This window comes from Carassius carassius, chromosome 10, assembly GCF_963082965.1.
Source record: "Carassius carassius chromosome 10, fCarCar2.1, whole genome shotgun sequence".
In the NCBI taxonomy this organism is placed as follows: domain Eukaryota; kingdom Metazoa; phylum Chordata; class Actinopteri; order Cypriniformes; family Cyprinidae; genus Carassius; species Carassius carassius.
The window spans coordinates 27,453,541-27,474,140 of record NC_081764.1 but is presented as its reverse complement, the minus strand read 5'-3'; the positions used below and the strand labels follow the sequence as shown (position 1 = coordinate 27,474,140).

The following is a 20,600-nucleotide window of genomic DNA, read 5'->3' as shown; positions in this document are numbered from 1 at the left end:
CTCAGTTTAAACATTTGCTACGTTATCTATGTTCTATTGTGAATAAAATATTGGCTCATGTGATTTGAAATTCCTTTAGTTTTCATTTTATTAAAATTTAAAAAACGTCCCAACTTTTCCGGAATTCGGGTTGTAGATTAAATTGCATTTTAATATAATTGTAATCAGACAAGTTACTTTTTATTGATTGATTGATTACATATTATTCACACAATAGCAATACATTATTCAAATTATTAAAAAGTTTTATTTTGATTGTTATTTTAAAAGTGATTTTATTTTTCAAATTTTTATAATTTAATTATTAGCTTTTATAAATTTATTAAATTTACGAACCAACTGAAGTTCCTTCACAAACCTCAGTTCGGGAAACCTAATGTAATGTTCAATGCACCTCATTATGTTATTAACAACAAATTTTCTTTTTCTCTGCATTTTTATATCAGTATATTACAAGATTATCCTATTTAAATAAATACGATAAACAAGTTAGGTCAAAAGTAATCTAAAAGTAATCAAAAAGTGGTCTGATTACATTACCTAAAATGTACAAATATTTTATCACCTAAAATGTAATAGATTACATTGCTACATTGCTATGCAAATATTTTTTGTTATGTTATTTGGAATCAGCAACGGAATAGTTTTGACAATATAGCATACAGCAGCAAATGCAGGCAGGTGAAACCTCAAGAGAACAATACAGCGAATAGACATAGGATCACAAACGTAAACTGTAATGCATGCAATGTGCAATACGATATGATAAAATATATATATATATATATTATGACTATGAAAATATTATCACCTACTAATAGCTTCCTGATAAAAAATAATCCACTGTATGAATTATAATTTGAAGAACAATACAATAAATAAATAAATAAAAATACGAGTGTTTACTGTGATTGTTACTTCTGGCCAACCGTAGTTGTAGTTTTGCGTCATCGTCGACACGCCTACTACAATGGCGCTTCCGGACTGGACAGTGTATTTACTTTGTATTGCCTCAGTATGTGGAGGATTTTACATCTGTCGTGTTTCTAAATGCGCCAGGAAAAGTGCATGGAAAAACAGCCGGATCGCTAAACTGATGGGTCGCACAGAGAAACCGCTGTTCTGGATAGCGTAAGTGGCTTATTTGGCCTGCTGCGGATTTTTTTGTTTTATTTAAATAGGCTACTGTTTTATTTATCCACATCTTCTGTATGATGTTTACATGAATGTGGTATTGAAATATAAATATTTTACGTGTGTAGAAGTAGCAAATGTTCATCAATGTTATTTCATTACTGTCAATTATATATGGCCCAAATGAAAATATACAGTTTAAATGTGATTTTGTTTTTGGGGCCCGTTAACACCATGTCAGGTTTCTATAAACTAAACGAAAGTAATTATGAAAACAATAGCTTAAACACTTTTTAGGCTATTTTTTTTCCTAAAAACTATTAGTAGTTGTAATAAAAATTAAACCGATTCCTTTACTTACCTAATTGATAATTTAGATTGAATTTACAACATTTCTGAAGGAACAGTTGCATAGAGGAACATAATGCAATGGCATAAAACACTCAGGTGTCCTCTTAAAAAAACACTTGCAGGTATTCTCTATATACACGGACCAAACTCGGGTACATATTTCATAAGAGGCAGATAAAGAAAGCACGGGAGCGGTACCCTGCCGGCCACTCCAAAACTCAACCTACTATAATAAACGGTGAGCAGAAACACTTTTTCCATAATACACTCAACAGTTGATTATCAATATCTAAAGTCACACTCTATTACTTTCAACAGGCATCAAGATCATACCAGTGCCCATCTTATTAGACAATTACAGCTATGTGGTCATTGACACTGCATCAAATATGGCTGTTGTGGTTGATCCCGCTGACCCTCAGTCTGTTCAGGTTGGATTCAAAACAACTGTGCAGTGGTTTCAGAAACAGTTTGCTGGATTATGTGTCTTACTGTAGTGAAATTGCCAAACCCATATGGTTTAGTGGAAAGTGCTTGTTTTTCCTCAATGGTTTACCAAAAATGGTGTAGGATGGAAGAATAATCAGTTATTGTTATTGTAAATCTGTCATTTTAATGGAAAGATTCCCATTTTCATTCCTTGCAGATTGATTTCTGTTTGTTGTTTATGAACTTATGTGGTCTCAGTAATATTATAATCAGGTGGTGTTAAGGTTAGGGAAGTCATGATCAAAATATCTAGGATCCTTCCTATACATGAATGGATGCTTTACTGGGCATGGGTGACATATAGTCACGTCTTATCTTATGTGTGATTTTAACCAGAGCCCCGGTTTTGTTTTATCTCATTTCCTGGTCTGTCCTTACACCCACACAGGCATGTCTAGAGGAAGAGGGGGTGGAGCTACAAGCTGTTCTCTGCACACACAAGCACTGGTAAGACCAAATCTGAAATAATGCCAAAAATCTCTTCAGCTTGAAAGCTGCACAATCTTTTAGTGTAATCAATTACTAGATCTGTTACATTCAGATGGTTAAGACGCAAGATCACACTGCACCAGTTCTAATACCTATGGGGCGTCTAACTACCTTTAAAGGATTAGTTTACCCAAAAATAAAAATTTTGTCATCATTTATTCATCTCCATGTTTTTCCAAACCCATTAGACTTCTATTGAGAACACCAGTGAAGATTTTTTTAATATTCTGTCATAATTTTTTGCCTATCTATTGGAAGTCCACACAACAAAAATTCGCAAGGTTCAAAAAGTACAATAAGACATTTAAAAGTAATCCATATGAATGAGACATGATTGAGAAATATGTAATTTAGACATTTATTCACATATAAATATTGATCAGTGAACATACAATCAATTTTCTTCAGAAGATTTAGCTTAAGCCACTCAATTCATATGGATTACTTTAAAAGGTTTTTATGCACCTTTTGAAACTTGAAAATGTTGGTTGCATTGATTTTAAAAGGATGGATAAAAATAAATATAAATATATATATATATATATATTAATTTGTGTTTCAAAGATGATTGAAAGTCTTGTGGGCTTGGAACGACATGAGGATGAGTAAATGACAGAATTTTAATTTTTGGGTGAATTTAACAGAATCAAGACTGAATATCTAAACATGAAAATTAAATCAAACTATACTCTGTATATAAACCAGGGACCACAGTGGAGGGAACAGGGCTCTAAAGAGACACTACATGTCCTGTCGAGTGTATGGGAACGCTATGGACAACATTCCAGGCCTTACACAGTTAGTACCTTTGAATATATTCTGATGTATCATTTTATCAGTTAATTCTAAAAATGGATATTCTGTCATTATTTCCCACCCGCATGTCATTTCAAAATATTATGCCTTCATTTATTCTGAGGTCACAAAATATATTTTTAAGAATGTTTCTGCTGTTTTTGTCCAGACAGTGAAAGTCAGTGAGGTCCAAAAAAACAAAATATGGCCTAAAATATGGCCTAATGGATGGGTTAAATGCAGAGCACAAATTCTGAGTATGGGTCACCATACTTGGCTGAATGTCATGTCACTTTCACTTTTTTGTGTGTGTTTCACAGAATTTATGAAATGCATAAAGGTTTGGCATGACATGAGGATGAGTAAACAGAATTTTAATTTTAGAGTGATGTATTCCTTTAAATGTATCCAAAATGTGTTCGAATATAAAAACATTTGTCTATTCGAAATACAGAAGGGCTTGTTTGAGAGATTAGATCTCATATTTTCTAACTCAACTAAACTAAACCTATTATAAACGTATATGATTTTACAGTTGGGCATTCCTTGAGAGTGTAAGGTCCACCCACTGGTCCAAGTACGGTAGCCAATGGCACGCTCGAAGGGTTCCTGCGTGTCACTGTCTTCCCTTATGCAACGCAACAAGTTTAAATTAAATACATCTCTTTATGTGTATTACCTATGTGTTTTCATCTGACTCCAATTATGAAAAAGGGTTTACCCCCATTTGGTTATTTATAAAGTTTACTACGTGTTTGATTATTCTATTTAACCCTTAGTTTGAATTATACTCGTTCATTCGGAAACCTATAACCTTTTTGAGTCTCGCACAAATCGGGATTACGATCTCTTAATCACAAACTCGTCAGTCTTGGTCATTAGACAAAGGCAATTGACTGATACTTTTATTAGAGCCCGACCGATATGGATGTTTGGGGGCCGATGCCGATATTATCTCGAAAAGAGCCGATTTATAAGCTGATATTTTGATTTTAAAAATAATCTGGATATTAGACCCATTTCCTATAAATTGCATTTACACAACATTCAATAGCAAAATATCTGCCTGTTCTATGTATGTGGGCTGTATAAACCATTTTCCAGAATGGACTATGTTAAAAAAAAGCCTTAGATTACAGTCTCAATGACTAAACAATTGCACATCAAAAGTATATATTTTTTTAATGATCAAAAAACAGTCTGGTTTTAAACATTTAACACTTTTACTTTCTTCCAGTTGAAGCTGGTTTTAACAGTCTGTGTGTTTACTGTAAATAAATTATAATACTAAAGTTAAAGTATTTGCAGAAGTAGTCCCACACTTTGCTGCTACAGCATTCACCGTTTCAGCCATCTGTAGGTAGAAAGAGAGACGGAGAAAGAATAAGCATGTGTATTAATAATATCACCATGTATCATTACTCATGTCATCATTAGAATTATAATAATAATAAACTGGGATCTCCTACATAGGCAAAAATGAGAAATATATATATATATTTTTTATTTGTCAAGCAATAGGTATTACCTAATTATATTTAACAATATTATTTCAACATTTTCCTGTTATGTCTGTAAAGCTGCTTTGAAACAATATGTAAAAAAAAAAAAAAAAAAAAAAAAGCGCTTGTTCAGCTCACATTTATTTACATGTCCCCTCTGGTTTAATCATTTCTGACGCACCTACTGTAGTTACTGTAACTACACTATATTTGCTCTCACAGACACATTCACAACAGACCCGTATATCTTCTCCTCTTCTCTTTGTGCAGTCTGAATCAAAACATCGTCTTGCCTACTATTACCGGAAGATTACGGAATCAATTCGAAGTTGAATGGTTAACGTTAGTGTCATGAACACACCGCTGTCAATTTTGAGAAGAACCACCTTCAAACAAGTTAATAGCAAGCATTTAAGGGGCCTGCTAAAAAGGAAGCTATTAGCGTTAGAGTAACGTAACCAGCCTGAATTCACCAAATTGTTCTCTGGACCTGAGGGTAGCCTCTTCTTCCTTGCTTCTCTCTTAATTCTCATCAGCAGGACTAGCGCTATCGCTCGCTTCTTACAACGGGACAGATACATGTTTGCTGCTGACCGAAAGGAGGAGGAACAGACTATGAAAGAGCTCACGCTAAACGTTTTTAAAACTCCGCCTATGCCATAGCGCAGCGCAAATCGCGTTGTATCTGAAGGGCAACGCTGAACCCAGCGGCAAGCACCGTGCATACCGCGTCCTGTGTGAAAGGCCCAATTACGCGGTCATTATGTGGGAAACACACCGCAATAGAATAAGAATAAGTTTAACGTTATAGTTTGACCTCCTTTTAACGTTCGCGCTCTTCCACTGATAAACATGGTATTAGCTTTGTGGCTAATCTAATATAGCAATGCATTAGCGGCTGTAAGTGATGTTACAGAATATTTTGAAGTGATAATGATAGGATCGTTAGCTAGAACTACCACACAGTTTTTATATACAGGGTATGAACTAAATCTACAATCATTTCACATGACGAACGACAGACTCACCGTCAAAACAGTTGATCGCTTTCTTCTGTAGTGGACTTCTGGCGCTGTTGTTAACTCTGGAGCTGCAGAGCTCCCTCTGGTGGGCACACTATGCAACACTCATAACATGAGTGAAGCATGAGACTCTGTTTCTCATGTTTCATCGGCCGTTATAAATGCCGATGCCGATTTAAATGCAATTAGCTTATATCGGCCGATAATATCGGCCGGCCGATATATCGGTCGGGCTCTAACTTTTATAAGCCGCACCATGCTTGCTTATTCCTAAAAGTATGTTATTCAGTCCCCATAGATCTGTACACACTTAATTAAAGTAAGACTATGTCTATCCAGAGGTCATGACCATTACCATAGAACCAAGCTGATCAATTTAACTTCTTCTAACGGTAACTTTACATAATCATGCCGTGGTTTCCCACGTACACTTAGAATAATATTACAATAATCAGAGGTTGAGGCTCACCCTATTCAGATTGATCTAACAACACTCTGTTGTTCTGAACGGAAAACCCACTATTAGCTCCTACAGTCTAAGTACACATGACTAATGCCAATGTGTTAGTCGGAGCTCTAAAACTTCAGTCAACGTGCCCCGATGTTCCACAAACTGAGTTTTAGTCCGTTTCTAACCTGAGCATAGATTTGTGATATTATTGGCTTAATATAATTTACTAGAGTTAATCATTTCAGAGTCAATCAGAATAAATTCAAACATAATTTATTAACCAGGCAATAGAACAATAATTCAAATCCAATTCCAAGAATAAAACATAAATCCATTATATACATTAATTCAGAAATCAAAGAATATAAAAGTATTTACCTGGCAATGAAAAGGACTACACACAGCAGTTGTGCGGGAGATCTGTCTACAGATTCCTTGAACCCTTTGCCATCCTTCGTTAAATACTCAGATAATTTAATCTTGTCAAATGGTGGTGTCTGTCATTATAATTAAGTTTTGGTCCCCTATTCAGGGGGTCACAAGTGGTCAATCAGAATTTGAATGGATCATTGATACTTGTAGAAAAGGACACTTATTTACATACAGGAGGTAGTTTGCATGAAGGACCTGGGGGAGGACACACCTTAAGTGACACAGAATATTTCTTGTTCTCTAGAACTTCTTGGGAGTTTGCACTATGTCAAGAGAATGGGACCATTTTACCAGGCATACTGAGACATTTCAAATAATACCAAACATATATAGTCACTTGTTGTATACACTAAGCATTGCATAGATTTAGAGTGAGTTTTAGGTGAGAGAGAAAGGATTAGGAACATTAGTGAGGAGGGAGTGTGGTGGTGAGGTGTGAACTGCTAGGGGTGGTGCGTTTCCGATGGCACCGTTACTTATGCAAGGAGGATGTTCAGGAGAGTGTTCTGTTCAAATGTTAACTATTAGGGAAGTCCTTTATTGTCTTAGGGAGAAGTCGTCCCTCAGTCCAGACGGTCTGACTCCAATCTTACAAGAGCATGAAACAGACCACTTAATTTGATGTTTTCTGGATTGTTTAGCCCCCTTTCAGACAAAGACACGATAGATTTTGGAACTCGGCTGCACTTCAGGGCCTTCTATACCCCTGGCCACACAGTAGGCCACGTGATCTACCTGCTTGATGGCCGAGCGATAGGTGGCCCCAGCAGCTTGTTTTCAGGGGATCTGGTGTTCCTCTCTGGATGTGGTGAGTATGGTATTAATCATTGTGTTATCTCAATGTGCATATAAAAAGTAATTATATAATTATGTTTAATATATTTATAGTTTTATTGTTACCTGAGTGCAGTGTTTGACATTGTATGCATACTTTACAATTATTTAAAGTATCGATGCCCAGAGAGGCATGCCAAATCTGCAAGCAAGAATTCAGCATTCTTAAATCCAGCTAACTCTATTTAAAGCTCTGAATCATTTACACCCCTTGTAGGGAGAATGTTTGAGGGTAATGCCTCAACTATGTTGTCATCTCTGGATACAGTGGGATCTCTGAACGATGAAACTCTGCTTTGGCCTGGTAAGGAAACAGTCTTTTTATACAGGCTTTTTACACTTGAAGTTGTTTTACGTTGCACACTCTGTAAACTTTAGTAATAATTCTTGGATAGTCATGTAGCAACATTTATCGAATAAGTATGGAACATAACATGATCTCCTCGTGACTTCAGTTGAAACATTCAATTTTGAAACCGTTTCCCCTCAGGCACTGAAACTATTAATGTATTTATGATTAATTACCAAAATCTCACTGTGGCATTTTTTCATAGCATTGTTAAACGTAGCTTAAAAGGTGGTAGTCCACCGCAAAAGGAAAGTTCTGTCATCATGTTGTTCCAGACCTATATGACTTCCTTTCTTCTGCTTAACACTAAAGAAAATAATTTGAAGAATGTTGATAACCAAATAATATGGTTCCCATTGACTTCCTTTGTGTTTTTCGTCCATACATTGGATGTCAATGGGAACCAAAACTGTTTAACTACCAACATTTTTAATGTTGAATAAAAGAATAATAAAAAAGAATAAAAAAAGTCATACAGGAGGGTGAGTAAATGAGGACAGAATTTTCATTCTTGGGTGGACTTTTACCCTTACCCTTATCCTTTAACCCTATGTTAAAAGTGGCTTTAACCCAGGGTTTGAAAAACATATTTACCCGTGTTAATTGCATTGTGGTAAGACTTTTTAAGCTTTTGTACATAACTTTTTGGTTTTAAGTTTTTTTTAAACTAGTATTTGGGTGTTCGAAGGAAAAGCTTATTGGTTATTTTCATAAAGTAGGTCTTTCTTTTCAGGACATGAGTATGCTGAAGATAACCTGATGTTTGCTGCTGAACTGGAGCCATGCAATGTTGTACGGGAGCAGAAGTTGCAGTGGGTTCTGCAACAGAGGGGTCAGAGACTCTGCACGGTAAGGTAGACGTCTATGAAAAAAAAAGTCCTAATATCAAAGAAGTCCCAGATAATTGTTACATCTCCAGACATGTGATATTCCAAATTTTCTCAATAATATTCCTACCAACCCAGCTTGATTTAAAGTCATTCTCTCTCCTCTTCATACAGTGTCCATCCACCCTAGCAGAGGAGAAGCAATACAATCCCTTCCTGCGGAGCCACTCCCAGGATCTTCACCGGGCTCTGGGTCTGCAGCAGAAGCAGGACGAGGACTGGACGTCATATCGCGCCCGTGTTTTAGAGGAGTTGCGCAGACGGAAGGACATTTATAAGGACCGATAAGGCTTTAATCCACTGATGACTGGAGGACGTGACCACTGAAACCATTCCAAACTACTGCTCCCTACATATCATTACCGTGCTTTGTTAAAAGCATTTATGTGAATTTGAACAGTGACCTAAAAGAAAAAAAAAAGTGAAGTAGACCTGGGCATTATTTTGTACACAAACATAATTTATTTTAACACTAAGTATTTGGTAGAATTTGAAAGGCATTGTATTGAAAGTGTTTTTTTTTTTTTTTTTTTTTTTTTTTTTTTTTTTTAAACCTTTCCTGTCATTCTAAAACACATGTTTTTTCTTACCCTTGACTCTGTGATTTGGAGATGTGTAGTGAATCCCATTTAAAAAAATGACGTTACAATAAGCAGTGGTACAATATGGCATTAGGGTACAATAAGCGGTTTGTCGTAATAAACCTATTTATTATTAACGAATATGTGCTTGCATTGAATACGTGTTGCACTGTTAAAATATTGGCGCCATTACAAGAAGGTTTACGGTAGATGTTGACAACAGCGTTACTAAGGAAACCAGAGATGCTAATAAGTTTGAGGCATGAAAAACACATCTAGACCATGTATAAAACGAGTCCTAATGTAGACGCTGTTAGTCATTTGTTCTATTTCCTGTAATATTAAAGTCATTTTAAAGTTAGTTTTTTTTTTTTTCTGATATTTATTAATAGCATTGGCAAAGTAGCTCTTGTTTGTTTGACATCGGAAGGACTGAGCAGTTGAAAATCAATATACAATCCAGGTAAAAAGAAAAACGCAGACAGTTTAAATAAATCTCCAACTGTTTCGATCTCAAAGACCCATGTAAAATAAAAATATATAGACAATATTTGGAACTATTGTTGTGATTGTTTATTGTTCTGGACTTTCTAAGACACACATGGAGGAGACTGAATCAACACAGAATGAAACAGAAGAACTGAAAGCTTCGGTTAATGCAGTGGAGTTTATTTACAGCATTGGTAAGTCATTAAACATGATTATGATTTAGTATGTGACGTCACTTCTAAAGTTTGCCTGTCAGAGATGCTATTTTAGGGCCAGGGACCATCTGTTAATGGCATCAACGGTGTAAACTGTAAGTCCCCTCACATTCGTTAAGTTGCATTATACTATTATTTTGTTTCTATTTAATATGCAATTTGAACAGCAGATTTTACTTGATGCAGGACGGAGACTGTATGTGATATATATAATATTGTGATAAAGCATGAGGCAGTGACAATTACATAAACGTGCCTTTAGATTAAATGTACTGAATGTTTCTTCAGAAGTCCTTTCAGATCCTTATAATCGCAATCATCGTACTGTAAATGAATCTTAAGTCAAGATATGATTCCAATTGACTTATGACTGTAAGCCGCTTCTGCTCTCATTTTCAGAACCCGAGGATCTGGACCAGTGTTTGTTTGCATTTTCACTTGTGACTGTGTCAAATTCGGGCTGAGAGCTGAGAGACTTCTCTGTGAGGGTCACCAAGGCGAGCTACAATGAGGAGCTATGTTACCTGCTCCATGCCAACAGTCACAGAACGATTGATGACATTCCTTGTGGTACATCCATTGTAGGTGAGCTTATATTACATAATGATTATTTCCTTCCCTTTATCATTTGTTAGTTAAAAAACACAAATGGCATTTGTGCCATCTCAGTCATTTCTTAAACATGTTGAACCCTTTATTTGCTCCCTTGTGTTTTTACCAGCCTACATATCCAGAAATCTTGAGATACAGTAAGAGAACCATCATGAATATGTAAAGGTATCTTTTCTATTGAGATGAAGCAAAGTTCATGAAAATCATAGGGTAGGTTCCCTTTAACTTTATACTTGTTACCCAACAGATTCTGTTTTATATTATAGAAATAATTAAACCCGATCATCTCAGAGAAAGAGGTGAGTGCTGTTATTGAACATTTTACTGATAGTTTGTGTTCAGCAGTTTGTATCAGTTATAAGAGAGGCTCATCTTTCATTCTCAAGGGTGTGAAGACAAACCCACACATTTCCTTTGAGTTCTCTAAAGGGTTTTGTGTCTGAGGCATCCAACTTAATGATCCTGCGTAATATACTGGCTCAGCAGAAGACTGTTCCAGAAAACATGACAATCCTGTCATTTGATGCAGATACTGTGCTTACTAAGTCAGTTTATGTAAGTACAGGGCAATAATGACTTATTTCAGCCCTATGTTATTTAAAAAATTTAAAGAACTTTATTTAAAGAACTTGGGTGCAAGAAGCAGATGATTGGGGAAGAGTTAGTCGATTTCTTTGGGATAGAAAGGACTGTGTCCTCTCCAAAGGACTTCTCAGGAACTTGGCATTGCTATTTCTTGCCTAATGGGTAGAATACTCTCCTAATTTTTTTGTTAGAAAGCAAAATTTATCTTATCTGTTTCTCACGAGTGGTATTACATGACTAAAGACAATAAAACCTACACTGTAAAAAAACAATCTGTCACATTTACATGAAAATACCGGCAGCAGAGGTTGCCAGAACCTCACCGTAAAAAATATGGCAGCAACATTTTAGGTTTTACATACTTAACTTATATTCACAATAAAAAATGCATTAACTTATGTCATGTTAATATACCAACCTATTTAAGTACTAATATCTGCTTTGAACCATTGTAATACACTGATAACCACCAAAAAATGTAAATGAGAATGAGTGATAAATGAGTGATGAGAAAGTCACAAACAGCTTTTCCAAAAGCTGAAGAGGAAAATACTAAGATGCACACAGTGTCATTCACACAAATACTAAACAACATCATAGTAATACAAATGATACTGAAATAATGCAATAAACAGTAATTTAACAACAAAAGTTTGCTGCTAAACTGCTTTTAGATCTTTGTTTCAGTTGTTTCTGTGATGTACTGAAATATAATTACAAGCACTTCATACGTTTCAAAGGCTTTTATCGACAATTACATGACATTTATGCAAAGAGTCAGTATTTGCAGTGTTGGCCCTTCTTTTTCAGGACCTCTGCAATTCGACTGGGCATGCTCTCAATCAACTTCTGGGCCAAATCCTGACTGATAGTAACCCATTCTTTCATAATCACTTCTTGGAGTTTTCAGAATTAGTGGGTTTTTGTTTGTCCACCCGCCTCTTGAGGATTGACCACAAGTTCTAAATGGGATTAAGATCTGGGGAGTTTCCAGGCCATGGACCCAAAATTTTAACATTCTGGTCCCCGAGCCACTTAGTTATCACTTTTGCCTTATGGCACGGTGCTCCATCGTGCTGGAGAATGCATTGTTCTTCACCAAACTGTTGTTGGATTGTTGCAAGAAGTTGCTGTTGGAGGGTGTTTTGGTACCATTCTTTATTCATGGCTGTGTTTTGGGGCAGAATTGTGAGTGAGCCCACTCCCTTGGATGAGAAGCAACCCCACACATGAGTGTCGGGATGCTTTACTGTTGGCATGACACAGGACTGATGGTAGCGCTCACCTTTTCTTCTCCGGACAAGCCTTTTTCCAGATGCCCCAAACAATCGGAAAGGGGCTTCATCGGAGAATATGACTTTGCCCCAGTCCTCAGCAGTCCATTCACTATACTTTCTGCAGAAGATCAATCTGTCCCTGATGTTATTTTTGGAGAGAAGTGGCTTCTTTGCTGTCCTTCTTGACACCAGGCCATCTTCCAAAAGTCTTGGCCTCACTGTGCGTGCAGATGCGCTCACACCTGCCTGCTGCCATTCCTGAGCAACCTCTGCACTGGTGGCACTCCGATCCTGCAGCTGAATCCTCTTTAGGAGACGATCCTGGCGCTTGCTAAGGATGGCTGAAGCGAAACAGTCGTTCCGAAGCTTTGCGAGATCCCGAAGCGCAGATGTGTCAACACTGATCCGAAGCGTGATTCGAAACACCCATGTCACGTGACTATGACCAAACGAAGCCTCGAAGTGTTTCACTAATTGTTTCATCAGGTGTGGTCCGCCGAATCAGCGTTTGATTGGAACGGTCGGGAACAGACCACACAATCGCACATCTGTATAAAAGTGAAATAAACGCATTTTGACCTCGTGGGTTTTTGTGAGAGGAGTTTGACTTTGAGATAGCGGATTTTTGGTGATATAGTGACATAGTGCGATTTGATTAGTTATAGGCAATTTAGACTTACATTTAAATTTACACAACACATTGACTGAGAGGCTAGAGACAGACAGAGTATACATATAGTGACACATTAATAGATACATAGATATAAATATATATAGACAGCTAGATTAATAGATAGATACATATGTAGATAGATTACAGATACATATATAAATACATATATTATAGATAGATACATATATAGATAGATTATAGATACATATATAAATACATATATCATAGATAGATACATATATAGATACATAGATTATAGATACATATCTAGATACATAGATCGATTCATATATAGATAGATAGATTTGGATAGATAGATAAAATGGAAGCTCCCCAGAAGAGATGCCGTACATCTGTGGTGTGGGAGCATTTCCATTTAGAAACCCCAAATAAAGTGAGATGTGTGTATTGTGATCGGCAGCTAGCCTACTGCAACAATACATCATCCATGATGCGCCATTTGAGGAGCACTCATCCTGCCATTTTGCAGGGTGCAGAGGATGGCATTCCCCCTGTACCTAGGCCTGCTACTGACACTGCTGGGCCATCTAAGCAAGGTATGCATTGTTTGGGATATAATTATAATTGAAATATAATTACAACCTTTTGGGACACTGTTTATAAAGTTTATAAGTTATATAAAGCACTGATTATAAACACTGGAAGGTTTCCAAATAATGAACCAGTAGGCTATACTTTTAATAGATGTGCACTAATTGAAGCTGTATTTTTCCAATGTATTTGTCTGAAAGTATGTTTTGTCTTCTCTTTTAAAAGTCAGACAGAGGGAATTGGATGAGGCTCTTATAAACATGGTGGTGAAGGATCTGCAGCCCTTCACCATCGTGGACGATGAGGGATTCAGGGCATTTGTGAACAAGCTTGATCCAAGCTATGTCCTCCCATCCCGGAAGGTGCTTAAAATAATGGTCAGCGAAAAGTACAACAAAGCCAAGGAGAAGACAATGGAGGACCTACAAAAGGCCGAATTTGTTAGCCTTACAGCTGACATGTGGTCCTCCATTAATATGGATGGATATCTTGGTGTGACTTGCCATTACATAACACCAGAGGCAAAAATGGCAACTGTTGTACTGGGTGTAAGGAGTTTTTACCAAACCCACACAGCCCAGCATCTCATGGAGGCTAAAGCCTTGCTAATGGCTGAGTGGGGAATAACCTCCAAAGTTCAGTGCATGGTGACTGACAATGCATCTAACATGATCCTAAGTGCCCAGCTACTCCACCTTCGCCATGTCCCATGTTTTGCTCATACTTTAAATTTGATTGTGAAAAAGGCACTAGATCAAACCCCAGTCATCAATGAAATACGCCAGAAGGCCAGAAAGATAGTGGGGTTGTTCAGATCCAGCTGCAAAGCAAAGGACAAGCTTGTGGAGATGCAGAGCTTGATGGGAAGACCAACTCTGAAACTGATACAGGAGGTTGACACGAGATGGAACAGCACATTTGACATGCTACAGCGCTTGTATGACCAACGTGAACCAGTGGCTGCTGCACTTTCCAACTTAAACAATGATACTGCTCCCCTGACAAGTATTGATTATGACATTATTGAACAATCATTGTCAATACTGCAACCATTCAAACTCGCAACAACAGAGATGTCAGAGGAAAAGAGTGTGTCTGCTTCAAAGCTTATACCACTGTACAGGATGTTGCAGCACAAGCTTGCACAGAAAAAAGGAAATGCAACGCAGGAATCAACTGTTCAATTAGGTAGGCCACAATGACCATACTACCCATGTGATTGGCCATAACTGTCATATTATTGTCATTATTATAAATATGTGTTTCTCCTGTTTTGGCTCATAGGCTCACATCTGCAAGAAGGTCTGCACTCCAGATGTGGAGGTTATGAGAGTTTTAGAGCCTTGGCACTGGCTACACTGCTGGACCCAAGGTTCAAAAATGTGGCATTTGGAAATGCTGCCAAAGCCCAGGAAGCTGAAAAGCATATCACACTGGAGTGTGCTTCACTGATGCGTTCAAACACAAATCCTGGTGAGCAGTTTCAGTCTGTGTTATGTTATGTAATCTGAATCATGTAATATAATATATCCTTCATATATGCCGTCAGTTTAGGATTTGTTACTAATTGCTGTTTTCATTTTTATTCAGACCCAGAAATGTCAACATCACACCCATCATCATCACCATCACCATCAACATCAACACCAGTAGAAACACAGGACAGTTTATGGGAACTTTTTGATACTCGCATCCATCAAACCAAGATGATACACAATGCTACAGCTGATGCCACAGTGGAAGTGAAAAAATACATCAACGATGCGTATTTGCCCAGAAAGAGAGAGCAGTAATCTTTCCTCATTTGTATGTCCTTGCAAAAAAATATCTTTGTATGCCAGCAACAAGTGTCCCTTGTGAGAGGATTTTTTCAAAGGCTGGAGAAATTATCTGTAAAAAAAGAAGTAGGCTAAGTCCTTCCACATCAGATAAATTAATATTTTTGAATAAAAATCTCTAAAAAAGTGAGACATTGTGGCTTGATTTCTTTTATTAATATTCATTTTTCATGACCAAAATAACATTATGCACAGTGAGGAGCCTATAGGTTACAAGCTTCACATATTAGAACATTATAATAATAAAAAAACAACACATTTTTTTTAATGGCTCGTCAAGGTTGTTTCAGATCAACACCTGCAAGTGACCACTAGGTGTCACCGTTGAGACGGGTGTCGGATTGATTCGAAGCCTCGAAACAATATGGCACATTTGGTTCAACTGTTTCATTGGTTCACGAGGCCTCGATTTTGCCATCACTAGCGCTTGCTTGACTTTCTTGGACGCCCTGAAGCCTTCTTTACAAGAATTGAACCTCTTTCCTTGAAATTCTTGATGATCCTATAAATTGTTGATTTAGGTGCATTCTTAGTAGCCACAATATCCTTGCCTGTGAAGCCATTTTTATGCAACGCAATGATGGCTGCACGCGTTTCTTTGCAGGTCACCATGGTTAACAATGGAAGAACAATGATTTCAAGCATCACCCTCCTTTTAACATGTCAAGTCTGCCATTCTAACCCAATCAGCCTGACATAATGATCTCCAGCCTTGTGCTCGTCAACATTCTCACCTGAGTTAACAAGACGATTACTGAAATGATCTCAGCAGGTCCTTTAATGACAGCAATGAAATGCAGTGAAAAGGTTTTTTTGGGATTAAGTTCATTTTCATGGCAAAGAAGGACTATGCAATTCATCTGATCACTCTTCATAACATTCTGGAGTATATGCAAATTGCTATTATAAAAACTTAAGCAGCAACATTTCCAATTTCCAATATTTATGTAATTCTCAAAACTTTTGGCCACGACTGTATATATATATATATATATGTATGTATATTTCCTTGTTCAAGCTCTTGTTCTGTCCAGGCTGGACTATTGCAAAGCCCTCTTGGCAGGTCTTCCAGCCAATTCTATCAAACCTTTACAATTAATTCAGAATGCGGCAGCAAGATTAATTTTTAATGAGCCAAAAAGAATACATGTCACAGCTCTGTTTATCAATTTGCACTGGCTTCCAATAGCTGCTCGTATAAAATTCAAGGCATTAATGTTTGCCTACAAAACTACCACTTGCTCTGCACCCATTTACCTAAATTTGTTACTTCAGACTTATGAGCTCTCTAGAAGCTTGCGTTCTGCTAGTGAATGTCGCTTGATTGTGCCATCCCAAAGAAGCACAAAGTCACTTTTACGGACTTTTAAATTAAATGTTCCCTCGTGGTGGAATGACCTCCCCAACTCAATCCGAGCAGCTGAGTCCTTAGCCATCTTCATGAATCGGCTTAAAACACATCTCTTCCATATTTATTTGACCCCCTCTAACTTTAGCACTCACTATTCTAATTCTATTCTTTAAAAAATCTAACTACCTTTCTAATCTTTTTGTATTCATTTATTATGCAATTGTATGTGTGTGTGTGTGTGTGTGTGTGTGTGTGTGTGAAAAGATCTCTAACACTAGCTTGCTCTATTCTTTTTTTATTCTATCTGTTTTCTTTTTTTATTTTTATTTATTTAATTTCTTTTATTGTATTATTTAAAATCCCATGCTACGTGTACTGTGTTAACCTAACTGAGACTTGTTATAGCACTTATATATCATTGCTCTTTTTGTTGTTTTTGATTGCTTCCACTGTCTTCATCTGTAAGTTGCTTTGGATAAAAGCGTCTGTTAAATGAATAAATGTAAATGTAATGTAAATATATATATTATATACTTAATACTTACATTTACTTAATACTTACATATACTGTATATATATACTTAATACTTACATTTATTTGATCAAAAATACAGAAAAAAAATTAATATTGTGATATATTACAATTTAAAATAATTGTTTTTAAATTTATTATACTTTAAATTATCATTTATTTCTGTGATGCAAAGCTGAATTTTTAGGATCATTATCACATGGTCCTTTAGAAATTATTCTAATATGATGATTCATGATCAAAGTTGGGAACCGTTCTGCTGCTTATTATTTTTTCAGAACATGTGATACTTTTTTAGGATACTTTGATGAATAAAAAAAAAAAAAAAAAAAAGAAGCTATGTTTTTAAAATATAAATATTTTGTAATCACAATATACACTACTGGTCAGTAATTTGGGGTCAGTAATTTTTTTTCTTCTTTTTAATATTTTTAAATATTTAATATTTTAATATTATCAGAATATATATTATTAGATTTTTTTTTTTGGAATAAATGCAGTTCTTTTTAACCTTTTATTCATCAAATATATTAGACAGCAGAACTGTTTCCAACTCTCATAATAAATCAGAATATTAGAATGATTTCTAAATGATCATGTGATAGACTGGATGTTACATGTGACACTGAAGGCTGAGTAATGATGCTGAAAATTCAGCTTTGCATCACAGGAATCACAGGAATAAATTTTTTTTTTAAGTATATTCAAATAGAAAACTATTATTTTAAGTTGTAATAATATTTCACAATATTACAGTTTTTTTTGTATTTTTGATCAAATAAATGCAGGCTTGATGAGCAGAAGAAACTTCTTTCAAAAACATTAAAAATAGTAATTTTTTGTCTGTCCTATATATATATATATATATATATATGTATGTATGTATGTATGTATGTATATATATATGTATGTATGTATATATATGTATATATGTACAACCCGAATTCCGGAAAAGTTGGGACGTTTTTTAAATTTTAATAAAATGAAAACTAAAGGAATTTCAAATCACATGAGCCAATATTTTATTCACAATAGAACATAGATAACGTAGCAAATGTTTAAACTGAGAAATTTTACACTTTTATCCACTTAATTAGCTCATTTAAAATTTAATGCCTGCTACAGGTCTCAAAAAAGTTGGCACGGGGGCAACAAATGGCTAAAAAAGCAAGCAGTTTTGAAAAGATTCAGCTGGGAGAACATCTAGTGATTAAGTTAATTGATATCAGGTCTGTAACATGATTAGCTATAAAAGCTTTGTCTTAGAGAAGCAGAGTCTCTCAGAAGTAAAGATGGGCAGAGGCTCTCCAATCTGTGAAAGACTGCGTAAAAAAATTGTGGAAAACTTTAAAAACAATGTTCCTCAACGTCAAATTGCAAAGGCTTTGCAAATCTCATCATCTACAGTGCATAACATCATCAAAAGATTCAGAGAAACTGGAGAAATCTCTGTGCGTAAGGGACAAGGCCGGAGACCTTTATTGGATGCCCGTGGTCTTCGGGCTCTCAGACGACTCTGCATCACTCATCGGCATGATTGTGTCAATGACATTACTAAATGGGCCCAGGAATACTTTCAGAAACCACTGTCGGTAAACACAATCCGCCGTGCCATCAGCAGATGCCAACTAAAGCTCTATCATGCAAAAAGGAAGCCATATGTTAACATGGTCCAGAAGCGCCGTCGTGTCCTGTGGGCCAAGGCTCATTTAAAATGGACTATTTCAAAGTGGAATAGTGTTTTATGGTCAGACAAGTCCATATTTGACATTCTTGTTGGAAATCACGGACGCCGTGTCCTCCGGGCTAAAGAGGAGGGAGACCTTCCAGCATGTTATCAGCGTTCAGTTCAAAAGCCAGCATCTCTGATGGTATGGGGGTGCATAAGTGCATACGGTATGGGCAGCTTGCATGTTTTGGAAGGCTCTGTGAATGCTGAAAGGTATATAAAGGTTTTAGAGCAACATATGCTTCCCTCCAAACAACGTCTATTTCAGGGAAGGCCTTGTTTATTTCAGCAGGACAATGCAAAACCACATACTGCAGCTATAACAACAGCATGGCTTCGTCGTAGAAGAGTCCGGGTGCTAACCTGGCCTGCCTGCAGTCCAGATCTTTCACCTATAGAGAACATTTGGCGCATCATTAAACGAAAAATACGTCAAAGACGACCACGAACTCTTCAGCAGCTGGAAATCTATATAAGGGAAGAATGGGACCAAATTCCAACAGCAAAACTCCAGCAACTCATAGCCTCAATGCCCAGACGTCTTCAAACTGTTTTGAAAAGAAAAGGAGATGCTACACCATGGTAAACATGCCCCGTCCCAACTATTTTGAGACCTGTAGCAGAAATCAAAATTGAAATGAGCTCATTTTGTGCATAAAAGTGTAAACTTTCTCAGTTTAAACATTTGCTATGTTATCTATGTTCAATTGTGGATAAAATATTGGCTCATGTGATTTGAAAGTCTTTTAGTTTTCATTTTATTAAAATTTAAAAAACGTCCCAACTTTTCCGGAATTCGGGTTGTATATATTAGTATTGAACTAAAATATTTTACACTTAGGCATCTAGCAAGCAGAGTGCACTTGGGCTCACCTGTGATTTATGAAGCTCCAGCATTTGCCTTTCATCCTTGAAGGAGGTTTGAATACTTTATCACTATACAGTTTGCTCCTTTGTAACCAGAACTAATCTTTACAGTAAAAAATTAAGTTAAATCAAAATGATTTTGCTTATATTTTCAGTGGAGAAAGACCATATTCCTGTGTTTGAGAATTAGCCTCTTATCTGGGAGGAAGACATGGAGCTTTACTCAATGTTTCTTGATAGAAAGGTGCCTGTTATTTTTAATAAGCTTAATAAATCCCATTCAACAAGTATGCAAATTGTTTGACTCATTTTCACTCACACAGGAAGAACTCAAAGCAGACGACTACTTGTACATCAGACGAAACCCTGAGCTAAAGGCGTTGTTGGGGGACTTCCACTTTCTGCTGTTGAGGAAACCTCAAGATGTTTTCTCATTTGCTTGTGACTTCTTCACCCTTTGGTGCTCAAAATAATCCAGGAAAATCCCTTACTCTCAAAACTTTAACCACTAACAGCTTGAAACACTAACCAGTTCCTGATGTACTGAAAATAAAAGTTTTTTTC

At 36.4% G+C, this 20,600-nt stretch overlaps 1 protein-coding gene and 1 pseudogene across 1 annotated transcript; both read left to right on the top strand.

The window, feature by feature from the left end:
* The first annotated feature begins 948 nt into the window (after positions 1-948).
* Positions 949-9,267, top strand: LOC132152045 (probable hydrolase PNKD). Its single transcript, XM_059560692.1, has 9 exons — positions 949-1,131; positions 1,608-1,723; positions 1,804-1,916; positions 2,363-2,421; positions 3,169-3,261; positions 7,307-7,473; positions 7,717-7,803; positions 8,582-8,697; positions 8,850-9,267. The coding sequence occupies exons 1-9, from the start codon at positions 971-973 to the stop codon at positions 9,021-9,023; spliced, it is 1,086 nt and encodes a 361-aa protein (XP_059416675.1). The 5' UTR covers positions 949-970; the 3' UTR covers positions 9,024-9,267.
* A 1,758-nt stretch (positions 9,268-11,025) lies between these two features.
* On the top strand, positions 11,026-20,509 carry LOC132151426 (ciliogenesis-associated TTC17-interacting protein-like; annotated as a pseudogene).
* The last annotated feature ends 91 nt before the right edge of the window (positions 20,510-20,600 follow it).